This window comes from Diospyros lotus, chromosome 3, assembly GCF_014633365.1.
Source record: "Diospyros lotus cultivar Yz01 chromosome 3, ASM1463336v1, whole genome shotgun sequence".
Taxonomy (NCBI): domain Eukaryota; kingdom Viridiplantae; phylum Streptophyta; class Magnoliopsida; order Ericales; family Ebenaceae; genus Diospyros; species Diospyros lotus.
This window is the reverse complement of record NC_068340.1, coordinates 31,392,066-31,405,977: the sequence shown is the minus strand read 5'-3', so window position 1 is coordinate 31,405,977 and position 13,912 is coordinate 31,392,066. Positions and strand designations below refer to the sequence as shown.

At 39.4% G+C, this 13,912-nt stretch overlaps 2 protein-coding genes across 3 annotated transcripts; both read left to right on the top strand.

Moving 5' to 3' along the window:
• The first annotated feature begins 134 nt into the window (after window positions 1–134).
• Window positions 135–7,875, top strand: LOC127797682 (U2 small nuclear ribonucleoprotein B''). 2 transcript variants are annotated; one of them, XM_052330785.1, is made up of 6 exons: window positions 135–309; window positions 2,606–2,778; window positions 5,823–5,916; window positions 6,488–6,570; window positions 7,267–7,562; window positions 7,677–7,875. In XM_052330785.1, exons 1-5 carry the CDS (start codon window positions 234–236, stop codon window positions 7,537–7,539), a joined length of 699 nt encoding a protein of 232 aa, XP_052186745.1. In that variant the 5' UTR covers window positions 135–233; the 3' UTR covers window positions 7,540–7,562; window positions 7,677–7,875. The 2 variants fall into 2 exon arrangements, with proteins under 2 accessions (XP_052186745.1, XP_052186744.1); XM_052330784.1 differs by having other exon boundaries at window positions 7,267–7,686.
• Window positions 7,876–8,013: 138 nt separating this feature from the next.
• LOC127797681 (cation/H(+) antiporter 14) lies at window positions 8,014–12,355 on the top strand. Its single transcript, XM_052330783.1, has 3 exons — window positions 8,014–9,431; window positions 9,500–10,501; window positions 10,829–12,355. The coding sequence occupies exons 1-3, from the start codon at window positions 9,174–9,176 to the stop codon at window positions 12,071–12,073; spliced, it is 2,505 nt and encodes an 834-aa protein (XP_052186743.1). The 5' UTR covers window positions 8,014–9,173; the 3' UTR covers window positions 12,074–12,355.
• Window positions 12,356–13,912: the final 1,557 nt, after the last annotated feature.

Here is a 13,912-nt window from a genome sequence, read left to right as displayed (position 1 = left end):
CTTACTGGTGTTGGTAAGCCCATTGACGTAACCATGCGGCCCACTCGGTTCGAAATTCGGCTGGCATGCCCATCCTAATCTTGTCCTTCAGCCCAAACTATATATAACAAAGGTACCTCTTTTTATTCGATTAGGGCTCAGTTGGTTCAGAACTTCTCCTTCCTTCCAGCTCGCTCTCTCTCTCTCTCTCTCGCACAGATTCTGTGTACTTCCGCAGACAGAGGTAGAGAGCGATGATGCTCACTGGAGATATTCCACCTAATCAGACTATATACATAAAGAATCTGAACGAGAAGGTCAAGAAAGAAGGTAAAGGATCCTCCTGTTAATTTGGTTTTTGTCATTGATTGATTGTTCTCTCGTGCTATCTTTTTTTTTTTCCCTGAAAAATGAGAATCCATATTGCCCCTTGAAACTCTGTATATGTTGTGGCTCCAAACTCTGGCAGAATGAATTCTTCACTCGGTTTAGGACAAGTCTCTACTTTGATATGTTCTGCCATTTTCAGAACTAGCTTCATTTTGTCTAGGTTTTCACTTGCTGCTCTTGCGCTTCTCGTCTCGGAGCACGTTTCTAGAATTTGCATGTATGGTCATTAGTGCCTGTCTTGGCGGCTTAGAAATTGTTCGGAAATTAGGACTCGTGAACGATCAGACTCCCAACCATAAGTAATTTGGCTTTAAAAAGTGGGTTTATTCTCTCTTCCTTGTCAGTTCTACCTTATGTGTGACCTCAAGCAATGGGAATAATACCTAGAAACTTTGTCATCTTTTCCTTCATTCCTTGAACTTCCCAGAAAATAGAGGGAATTCTGGTTTGGTTAGAATCAGGCTGGAAGAGTATAATGGTAGCGTAGACGAATTTTAGAGCTGGCAAACTGCCTGCTAATCTCTAATCATTTAGTTAGACGGCTTCAAGGTTGCCCTTGATTGCTTATCACGGGTTTGAACCACTAAACTTGCTTATGCTCCCTTTTATTTAAGGCATGTGCCGTGAGGATGGTGTCTTGCTTCCCATTTATTGTGGTGCATCTCTGATTCTCTATGCAGCTAAATGTTCAATGTGCTTGGATGCACCTCATGTTGACTACTATGGGTTGCAATGGTAGTGGTGGATACTGAAGTTAGGGAAGGTTAGACGGTTAGAAACACATTAATTGACAAATGGAGTAGTCTATAAAAGATGGTCTCTATTTTTTTTCTTTTTTTAATTAACACTAAGAAGGTCAATAGAACAATGCTCTTCCATACAACAACAACAACATATCCAGCCTTTATCCCACTATGTGGGGTCGGCTACATGAATTCTAGACTTCCATGTATTTCTATTTTTTGTCATATCTTAACCTAACCTAAAATCCAAGGTTTAAATTTTTGCTCTTAAAAGTATAAGGACCAAACTCCAAAGTAGGATTTAAGGTAAGGTGCAAAGGTATTGTTTTTTTTTTTTTTAATTTTTAAATTTGTAAATGAATAGTTTACTGTACACAGCATGGGCATATTCTTTTTATTACTTTTTGCCATGCCTCTATCCTATCTGTTATGATTAGGAGCACTAGGATCTTCTCAATTCAATGCCAATTTCACACAAACACTCTCGAGATATCAAACACAAACAACAGAAATGAAAACCAGTATATAAAACAGTAAGAAAATAAGGGAAAGAGATAACCAAACCACAAAAGAGACAAGGATTTATCCTGATTCAGGCTGTGGAAACAGCCCTACATCCAGCCGTGGTCCGAGAGTAATTTCACTAGAATTCCAATCAAGAATCAGTGCACAAGAAACCATCTACACACTCTTATCACACAAGTACACTGCCTTCACTGAGATTACAAAGAACTTCTTCTAATCAAGCCTTTCCTCTTGCAGCAATTCTCTCGTATTCAGAAAGTAAAATGAATGATCATGATGATCATAACAGTCCGCCTATCTGTCTATTTATAGAGAGTTGGGGCGGAAATTACAAGGGTATTTTAAAACCAACACAAAGTCTATTCTACACTTACATAACCGACTTAAATAACCTAACTAACTCATTTCTGGTTATATCATCAATCTAGCTAACTGGTTTCTTCTGATTCTTTCTGATCTTCTTGAATATACTTATCTCTGTCTTTTTCTTATATTTTCATATGTGGATGCTTTCTTGTCAGAAACTACACCTACACACTTTAGTCCATCATTGTTCTTGCAGTAGCGGATCTGTTTCCTTTGTCCTTTATGGTGTTATTAATGTTGCCTTTTGTTTTATATTTATCAAAGGAAAAAACATAATTTTGCCATGTAAATAAAGCATTGAATTCATATCTGCCATTAACTTCTTTATGCTTAAAGTAAATTTCTGTAATTATTAATGTTGTTTGGATTGTTTTAGAGAATATAAAAATTTTTGGAGATATAATTGGCGTTTCATTGGATTTTATGCCACCCTTTCTTAGTGCTTCTTCAAATAAGTTTATTCATACATAATGTGTTAATTAACTGCTGGCAATTGAACTAATACAATCTTTCTTCTTCTTCTGTGTTTTATTACTATTATTATTATTATTTATTTATTTTTTTTTGGGGGGGGGGGTGTGTGTGTGTGCATGTGTGTGCAGAATTGAAGAGATCTCTTTATGGCTTATTCTCACAATATGGAAGAATTCTGGATGTTGTTGCGTTGAAAACTCCCAAGCTTAGAGGACAAGCATGGGTTGTGTTTAGTGAAGTGACTGCTGCCAGTAATGCAGTGCGACAGATGCAAAACTTTCCGTTTTATGATAAACCAATGGTAGGTATAAATTACACAAATTTCTGGTCAATGCTTCATTTGCTAACATGTTTGTGTCAGTTAAAAGTTTTGAACTTTTAACTTGTAGGGCCTAAATTCATTCTTAGGCTGGCCTCATTATGTCTTTGATGCTATACCAGCACCTATTAATATACTCAGAGCTCCAATACCAAAGTTTATGCAGTCCAGCTGCAGAAAATTATGGGAGCTGTATCATCTACATTTATTTAGGCCACTAGCATTAGATTTTTCAGGTTTTTTACTAGTAGCTTGATGTGGCTAAAAGAATTCAGTGAGATATGGGATTTTAGGTTTTAATCATGAAAGAAAGTTGTAAGTTATTATATTCTACTTAGCCTTTATGAGGTTCTGTAAAGAATCATGACGAGCATATAGGGTCTACTTTTGATGTTTTTGGGTTGCTGAAAGTTTAGGAAAGGGCTAGTGGAAACACCTAATATATAGACAGTTATTTGTGAAATCCTTCTCTTGGAGTGGAATTATTCGGCAGTAACCATAGTTATGTTGACTTGAATATTTTCTTTAATTGATTGTTTTCAGTTGATCCCTTTTTCATTTTCCTAAAGTCTATTGAATTTTCTATGGCCTCTATGCAAAGTTGAATATGAATGAATGATAAATTGATTAATTGTCCAAGTCCCTAGAGTTGGGCTTGGACAATTATGGAATTCTAGACACATAATAGAATAGGGAGGGGGAGAGAGAGAGAGAGAGGCAAAAGATTATTTCTGTTATTTTTCCCCCCACTTCTCCTATCACCTTAGGTTACATATGTATAGCCTCTTCTTAACTGTCTAAATGTTACAATAACTGATTATTACAATAACATATAACTGACTATTATAACAACTACTATCTAACTAACTCTTACAAATGTAATTGACTAATAAATATAATTATTACAACTGTAATTTATTAATATTCCCTTCCTACCCCTAAGATTGTGACAATTCCCCCCTTCTCGAGAGAGTTCTTGTCCCCAAGAACTTGCACTTGTTAACCCTGTTCTTCACCCAATTCCAGCTAGTTCTTCTTCATTTTCTTCCTCTGTACCTTCCATGTTGAGTAACTGTTTTTGACATTGGTGGCCGGGGCTGAATTTGGTGCCACACCTATAACATAATCCTAACTTCCGCTGCTGCTCCATAGTACTTGATTTAGCTGCAGTAGGGTTAGGGAAATCCTTAGAATGCACATTCATTTGATCCCCTTCCAAAGGTTGATAGAACGAAGGCTGAATTTCTGTTTGCCATTGTATATTTATTGTAGATCACTTCCAACGTGAGCTCTTGCAATCTTGCCTTTTCAACTGCTTGCCTCACGGATGTCAGCATCATCCTCTTCACCATTAATCTTAGTTCCTCCCTCAGACTGCTAATGAAACTGGACACCAAATATTGTTCTGTCAATCCCGGTTGTACAATATACACAATAGATTTCAATTCTTCAAACTTCGCTTGGTACTCCACCATCGACCCTTCTTGCTTCAATTTACTAAATTCCTCGATCACATCGGCCATGCTTCTTTCACCAAATCACTTACATAATCCTTTCGCGAATTCTACCCAACTTCCCTGATTTCCTTCATTTTGGATCCAGCCTTGATACCAAGAATTGGCTGCATCATTCAAGTAAGCCACAACCACATTGATTTTCTGCTCTTCTGGGATCCTATAGAACTGGAAAAATCTTTCACATCTCCTTGTCCACTACCTTGGTTTCATCCCCTCAAGCATTGGGATCTCCAATCTTGGCATCGGAGGATGAGTATGAGTCAAAGGCTGGATATCCCTCACCTGTGACTCTTGATTTGTAGGCTGGTCCTTTACTCCAAGAACCCCCTGCATTCTTGGACAATTGCGCTGGTGTGGCAGGATCGGATTAGAGGTCTACATGGGCGGAAATTCTGGTGACAACTGGAATTGGGGTAGGAAGGACAGCATGTTGATCTTGCTGTTAATCCTCTGCCCTTGCTGCTCCATTTCTTTACACCTCTCAATTGTTTCTTGGTTTTTCTCTGACGCCCTTCGCACAACTTCCCTTAATTCTGCCATGTCCTCCCTACTTTGGGCCACGTTTCCTGGGCTTGTGGCAACCCATGCTCCAAAGTCTCCATCTGCCCCTCCAATTGTTTCAATCTGATACCTTCTGCCATCGCAATTCACCACTGTTGTCACTGTACTTCTCCAATCACCTACACAGACTTTGCCAATCACTTCAAAGCCTACCCTTCACTGAGAGACTACCTGTCGATCACCCCATAGCCAGCTCGCCTGGCTCTGATACCACAATGTCAAGTCCTTAGAGTTGGGCTTGGACAATTATGGAATTTTGGACATATAATAGAATAGGAATAGAGAGAGAGAGAGAGAGAGAGAGAGGCAAAAGATGATTTCTGTTATTTTTCCCCCCACTTCTCCCATCACCTTAGGTTACATGTATAGCCTCTTCTTAATTGTCTAAGTACTATAATAACTGACTATTACAACAACCACCATCTAACTAACTGTTACAAATATAACTAATTAATAAATATAATTATTACAACTGTAATTTATTAATATTCCCTTCCTACCCCTACGACTGTGACATGATGCTTCCTGTGTTTAAATTATTCTTTCGCTGTGCCCTTTATCTTTCTGATGTTCACTAAAGTTGTCATTTTCCCTGCATATGCAAACATAAATGCCTAGCTATCTCAAGTAATGGAAATAACTTAGGAGAGTGTCTACAAATGTAAGGTAGTGGCCATCTCAAGTAATTGGTGTAAAAAGTTTGATAGATTGCTGATCAGGGTGGGGATGGGTTGATTATGTATTGTGCAATGGAATTCCTTCATGATGCACTTTCAGAGAGCACTGGGTACTATCTCCTTTGCAATCTCTGATCTACTACAGGGATCTGGGATTCTGATATCCAGTGTGGGTATTTGTTTGTACCTTTATATTGTGTTTTTGTGACCATTGTTATAGTATTTCTAATATGATGATGTCTTGTACTAATTCAATGTTGATAACATGCAGCGGATACAATATGCAAAAACAAAGTCAGATTGTGTGGCTAAAGAAGATGGAACCTTTGTTGCAAGAGACAAGAAAAAGAAGCAAGAGGAAAAAGGTGCATACATGATACAAGCCATCTTCATATACCATCTCAGTCTTTTGGTTTGAAATAATGCTAATATGAAAGTTCAGAATATATACTCATGCTATTTCAAACTTCTGTTTCACGTCTTAAATTGTATATCAGAAATCTAAAGGACTGACCTACTTTTTCTTTTTTCATGCGAATACAATTACTTATATGACCTTTAGGTTGTGTATATTGAACTATATATCTAAGTTTATGTTTCTTTTAGTTGCATGAAATTTTATAAACATTACCTGACCAAGTACACAAACTAAATTTATTAGTGGTTGTACGTGATAAGTTTTGAAGTGATGTTAGTAGAAGTATATTGGATGAGGGACTAGATACTCTTATTGTTGCAAAATTGTTTTTACAAACCACTATTATATGCTGCTGTGCACAATCCTACTGATTTTACAACTGAACTGGTAATATTTGGAAAATTGGCCAAAAGTATCAAAGGTTTAATGAATTGATTTAATCCGTTATAGTTTGATGCCTGGAGTTTCAATGTTTTTGTCTGGTTGAGGTTGACTACTCTTCTTTGTGTTTCCCTCAGCTGAAAGAAAGAGACGTGCTGAAGAAGCTAAGCAAACTGCTACTGCCAATGGTACAAGAACTGACATCAATGGCGGCCCAACTGTAAGTTTTCTGCATCTATATTGATATGATCTCTCACGGGGGTAGTTGTCAGATCAGAATCTTCCTATTCACAATTTGGATCTCATGATTTGATTCAACTCTACCCCTCTAATTCAAATTTCCTCTGCTAAAGTTCACTCCACACTGAATCTTAAGAAATCTATTCAGCCATTCAGAGATCTTCTATTTGTTTTAGAAGACAATTAATGTGATTAATAAACCTTTCAATACTGAATCATTTATGTTGCCATCCCCAAAGGATGGGCTGGTGTACTCTTTATGTCAGCTCTGATGCGAGGGATGCTCAGATGTGTTCGTTTGTTATTTTAAGATTTTTTAACCCATGTGGAAATTTGTTGTTCCAGTTAGTGCCCTTGCCTATTGGATCTTGCAGTCATATCAACTTCTAGAAAACTGCTACTCTTTCATGAATCTTATGATATTTCTGATGCGTAAGCTTTTCTATAAATTCTGCCATCACAATTTGGTTAGCTTTGTGGCCTGGAAAAATGGAATTCCCAGTCTAGATTTCAAGTTTTCATTCCACATCTGTGCTCATTGGCAATGCATATCCTGTGCCATATTGTATATCCCCTGGCATAAGTACATGTTTCTTAGAGGCTTTGATCGTGGCTGCCCATGTGATTTTCGGACCAATCTGACTCTAGTGAACTGCTTGACGCTTGTGAGATGCAGGCTTCTTTTGGAAAGCCAGGCGCGCCTGAAGCTGCAGCCCCAAACAATATACTCTTTATACAGAACTTGCCCCATGAGACAACAAGTATGATGCTGCAAGTGCTTTTCCAACAATATCCCGGTTTCAGGGAAGTCCGGATGATTGAAGCAAAGCCAGGTATCGCTTTTGTAGAATTTGAAGATGACGTGCAGTCATCGGTTGCCATGCAGGCCCTTCAGGGCTTCAAAATCACTCCACAGAATCCCATGGCTATCACTTTTGCCAAGAAGTAACCAAAATCCACCTCTCCCTTAATGTAAGTGTTGTGTTTCCCTATTTGGTTAGGTGCCTTCTGAGAGATTGCAACATTTGAAAACACTTACCGCATGTAGTTACGGGAATTAACTAATTACCGCATCATCTTTTCCAGTGTCTGCAGAAACTGCTCATTTGTCTGATTTCAAGTTGAGGTAACTCGTAATGCTCTCCCTCTATATATAGAATGAATTGGGAGAGCAGTTTGTTTGAAAAAGTACAAAAATGATGGTTCGATTGGACTGTCGAAAGGCATTTGGGTAATTGTGTTATCATTAAAAACAAAACAATGGACTGATCCATTTGCGCCAAAATCTCATGGAAGCTGGCTTGATTCTGTTCGGGGGCTTTAGATTGTTTGGCAAATTAAACCTCATTTTGATGGTTTGTGTTCAATCACCGTTCTGAAAATGGGACTGGACAGGCTGGTCACACAGGATTAATGGAAATATTATTTAGATATTTACTTATGATATCTGTATTGATGTGTTATATTTTATGTCATGTCATTGGAAATGCATACTATATTAATACATAAAATGTCATAAAAAAATGTCACAAAAGGAGGATTCAAATAGCGTTCTGAACCACTGATCGGTTGTTAGAACCTAGCCCCTAATGACTGGTGATTCAACCAAGAATAGGGATCCACTGGGATTGAATACTATTTAATAATACAGCATTTTGTCTTCTTGACCACGGGTTTGTATGTAAATATTTTTTTAAATGGGGTTGTTTGGTGGATATTTTCTTGATCATCTGCATGCTTTTATAATTTGTTAATGAACCATTAATATAAAGGACAACAATAACTTTGTACTTTTCTTTTTTTTTGCTAAATAGCATGTTTGTTTTTATATTTTAAGACCCTACAAATTCCAAACGCAAGTTATGTTTATAAATGTGTAGAAAATATGTAACACAAAATCAATCAATCAATTACTGCAAATAAAAGCTGATAACATTTTATCTATTTATTTTAATTTCTAATTAATACAAAAAAATAAAAATAAACTTTGATGCAAGAGCAGGCGGTTTGTGGGTTTAGGGAAGGTGGGATGGTTGGGCCGGAGATTGACTGTGATTTGGGAATCTTTTGAGTTTTTTACGTTATTTAAAAAATAATAATAATAAAGCCAATTTATTTAGGATGAAATTTAAGCAAGCAGAAAAAACTAATAATATCTGTATCTGAGAAAGCTTGAATTGTCTACATTTGCGTTACCGGGCACCCAGCTGCCAGCTTCATGAATGAATGGCAAATGGCCACACTTCACGAATGGCAATGGCCAAAGCACCAGACACGAACACCCTTGAATTCAGATTTCTCTGGCCTCTCCGCACTTCTCTCTTTGAACCCAACCAAAAGCTGAAGAATTAAAGCTTTGCAAAATCAAAACTTTAAAATAATGATTAGGCGAAAAGATTGATTTGTTCATCATTTTTCTGCAAATTCCTCTTAAAACTCTCATTGTTTCTCGACGTCTTATGCTTCAATATTATTGTCACTGGTTCTGATCTGTTTATTATCTTCGGGCCTCTTTCTCTGGTTGCTGGATCTCCCATTAAATTCTAACTTTATTGGGAGCTGAATTCTATAGAGGTTTAGAAGATGGCGCCGGAGATCAGAGAAGGAGCAGCGTCGTCGTCGTCGTCGGGAGTGGTGCCGGGGCCGTACCACGACGAGATGATGGTGTGCCAATTTGCCAGTATGAACACCTTCTCTGGCTCTATATGGTTCGGAAACTCACCTTTAGCCTTCAGCACCCCTGTTCTAATGCTCCAATTAATCCTCATCTTCTTCATCTCTCGACCTCTTCACCTCTTTCTAAAGCCTCTCGGACAAAGCCAGATGACCGCTCAAATCATCGTACGTAATTCAACTCTATCTTCATCCCTTCTAATTCATTAATAATGTGCGATTTTTGAATTCTTCAGGCAGGTATAATAATGGGGCCATCCTTTCTGGCAAGAGACACAACTTACAGAGAGCACTTGCTTCCTCCGGGCTGCAGATTGATTCTCCGGACGGTGGCCGATGTCGGCTTCATGTTTCATCTCTTTCTACTCGGAGTCCAGATCGACGCAAGCATGTTCAAAAAGGTCACCAGGACTTCTCTGCTAATAGCAACCATCGGCTTCACCCTCTCCTACCTCCTCGCCTCCATCGCCTGGTTCTCCCTGTCCAGGATGACGCCCGTCGACGAAGGCCTCATTCACTCTCTCCCCCTTCTCATCACCTTGAATTCCGTTTCCTCGTTCCCGGTAATCACCAGCATCCTCGCCGATCTCAACATTCTCAACTCGGAGATGGGCCGCCTGGCCACCTTCACCGCCATGATCGCTGACATGTGGTGCGTATTCGTGGGGAGGGTGGGGGCCAAGTTAGCCCTAGCTCTGCGGACCTCAGAATGGAGCGGTCTCTGGTCCATTCTCTGGGGCCTCATCTACGTAGTCATCGTCGCGTACGTGTTCCGGCCATGGCTGCTGAGGATGTCACGGCAGATAGATGAACAGAAGCTGATGACAGATTCTCACGTCATATCCATTCTCGGCTTGGTGTTGATATGCGGGCTGCTTTCGGAAATTATGGGCACCAACGCTGGGTACGGGGCGTTCGTGCTGGGCTTGGCAGTGCCTGAGGGGCCGCCGGTGGGGGAGAATTTGGTGTATAAGCTGGAGGCGGTGTCGAGCGGGCTGTTTCTGCCGGTGAAGTATGCGTTCACAGGGATGAGCATGGACTTACTTTCGGTGAGGAATAGCAAAGGGATGGTGATAGAGCTTGTCATCGCGTTTGGCTACATCGGCAAGTTCTTGGGGACTCTTCTCACCGGCCTTTACTGTAGATTGCCGGGCGTGGATGCTATGTCTCTTGCTTTGATCATGTGCTGCAAAGGCATCGTCGACATTCATCTCTGTGATCGTTGGCGCGATAATGGGGTAAATCTATCTCTGCCTATATATATTCATATTGTAAGAATATAATCTAATGCATAAACTTGTTTTCAGCCACTAATTTGTGGGGAAAAAGCCATATCTGATTGCTCCCTGTTTGCCCCCCTTTTCCACCCTCCACATTTTCCCGCAAACCAAACAGTTATGAGAGAAAAAGCCTATAGCCCTGATCTGTAGCATAAGTTAAGGTGGTGGTTTTTTTTTTTTTTTTTCTAAATTACCAATTAGATGTGTAGGGATTGCCCTGGGGCTAGCTACAAATCCAATCTCATCTTACGTATATATTATGTATCTTCACTCGTTCATGTACAGGTTCTGGACAAGAAAGAATATACGCTTATGATAATCACAATGCTGATTGTATCAGGGCTAGCCAGACCCCTGGTAGGGCACCTCTACGATCCATCCACAAGGTACATGATCCCAACGAGGGGTTCCCTTCTTCAGTCGATTCGCAATCACGATATTGATCTTCGAATACTGGTTTGCATACACACAGAAGACAATGTCCCGGCCATGATTAACCTGCTTGAAGCTTCCAATCCCACCAAGGACAACCCGCTTTCGGTCTTCGTCCTGAGCCTCATGGAGCTCAAAGGCAGGGCTATTTCAGTATTGGTGCCCAATTATCAAAAGGGCACCTTCAGCTCCAAATACGACCATTCTAGCCGCATCGTAGAAGCCTTCAATCAGTACACTCAGAGCGTTCGGGGGAGCCTCTGCTTGGAGCATTTCACAGCCTTGGCGCCTTATTCCAGCATGCATGATGATATTTGCATGCTGGCTGTGGATAAAAGGGTAACCTTAGTGATTGTGCCCTATCACAAGCAGTGGACCATTGATGGAACAGTGGGGGCTGTTTTCCCGTGCATAAGGGTCGTGAACCAAAATGTCACCAACAAGGCCCCCTGCTCCGTCGGAGTACTGGTGGACCGGACTCAGGAGATGGGTGGCAGCTGGTCGCTTTCGACCAGGCGGTCGCTGTTTCGGGTGGCCATGCTCTTCCTTGACGGTGCTGATGACCGCGAGGCGCTCACATACGCCAGAAGAATGGCGGATCATCCCCAAGTCACCCTCACAACAGTATGGATCAGGCAGGCATTGCCTCATGGTAGGGTGAGGACAACGATAGAGGACAAATTCGATGTAAGTTTCATGAATGAGTTTGATGTTGACTCCAAAGGTAAGGGCAAGGTTACTTTCAAAGAGGAAATGGTGGAAGATGCTGAGGGAACTACAAGAGTGATCAGATCTATGAAGGAGGATTTCGACTTGTTCGTGGTTGGTAGACACCATGAACCCGATTCGCCTCTTGTGTCGGGCCTAATAGAATGGAGCGAGTGCCCCGAGCTCGGAGTTATAGGCGATTTGTTGGTGACTTCTGATTTCGGGTTTTCAGTTTTGGTCGTGCAACAACAGCCACCAAGAGCTGCTTTTCCGGTAAAAAGGTCCTTAAAGTGGCTAAATTTTGGTGGCAGTACTAGGAGTAGTGTTAGTTTAGGTTCAGGATTTGATCCATATCGCTCTTATATGTATACTGATCATGCAATGCACTGAATGCAGGCTTCTACATAAATTGTACGTACTAAAGGAAGGACTGGAACTAAACTAAAATTTCATAGGAATTAAGGATATTCCACAGCAATGGCTGCCCACTGTAATGGTGGGGAGGCATTATCAGTGAGAAATTATACACTACCTACCTTATTGCAAGCATGGCAAGGAAATATAATTTATCCACAAGCTTAAAAGCATTTTTTAATTTAATTAGCGTTACTATGAAATTTTTGTTGTAAAAAAAGAAAAAAGCAAGAGTCTACACGTGTTAACGTTACTTTGAACTCCAAGCCCAAATCAGCATGCCAACTTCATATCTATGCTCGAGCAAATTAAGGTATTGATACAATACACAAAGTTTGTGTGTATATAAACATTTTTAAAAATGTCTTTTTTGAAGCTGTCCGGCCTGGCTTTCTTTTCTTTCCCTAGCTAAGATCGATACAACGTTTATTATTAATTTGACACAAATGTATCAAAAATCCTTTAATTACAACCCACCTTAGATCTGCAACTCACGAGTCAACAGTCTAGTGTATGCTAAAAGTAACATTGCAACAATTCCTAAGCAACTTTTGGCTTAATTTAAAAAAAAAAAAAAAAAAAAAAGAAGATGAAGAAGAAGAAGAAGCCATCTTGTTCACTTTTGTGGGGGTACAAACTGCCAGTCTGCCAGCCCTAAAGAAGACAGTATTACTTAAAACTTGGCTAGACTGTTTGGCTATATATAGAAACAAGGATAAAGGTACAGCCAGACAATGGCATTCAAGAGTCACTAAAAATGAAACATCATCTTTACAGAAGAAATTAAGAACTAGATAATGTTCTTGGTAAGTGAGATTACACCAAAACACACCTTAATATCTCTGTCTCTCACTCACACCCAAACACATACACCACACACACACACACACCCCTTAATATCTCTCTTATCTCCTTCTTTGTAATTCTCTTCACTCTGTTCTTCTGTTTTATACTATTTCAAGGTCGACGGTGAAAGATTGTAGAGAAGGAAGGGCGATTTTTACTCTAGAAAGAAGATTCTGGAGAAGAAAATCGGCGGTCAGTTTCAGAGAAGATGTTGGAGAAGGAAACATAGGGAGAGAAAAGTCTGGAGGAGGAAAATATAGAGGAGCAGTCTCTGAAGAGGAAGAAGAAGATGCTGGATAACGATAGAAGGTATAGGAAAAAAGAAGATTTTCCTTTTGTTAAATAGATGATGATGCCAAATACAATAGAAGTGATAATAACGACCCATTTCTCTTTGTTAAACTAGGATATTTTTTATAATAATTTTTGGATAGATATTAAACTAGTTAAGAATAGTGGGTGGATGTAGAGTTTGAGGAACATTATTATTATTAATTAGAACAACCACAATGACAGCAGTGAGTTGAAGGGTGTATTATTAGCTAGCTAAGGTTAGTTGGAAAATCGCATTTTATCAGAGCGTATTCAATAAAAATATTAGTTTGTTTTCGAGTCAGACCTTAATTTGTTTCAAATAATCTGTTTTCTGCTCTCTCATTTGTTTTATCTATATATACATTTTAATTCAATCCAAACAAAAGAAAAAGGACAATGATAGATACCACCAAAATCAAATGTTTGAAAGAGCAAGAGAAAACAAAGAAAAATGAAAAACTAAATACAATCGAACCTTATGTACAGGTTAACTAAAACCTTAACCCAATAACAAACTATAATTAACAGATCTAGCTGTCAACACAGCTTAATTAACCCAATTAAATACAAAGAAACACAGCAACTTTGTGAAGATATTAAGCTGAATTCGAGCAAACTTAATTATCAAGAAGAAGACCAACTGTGTAAGTGAAG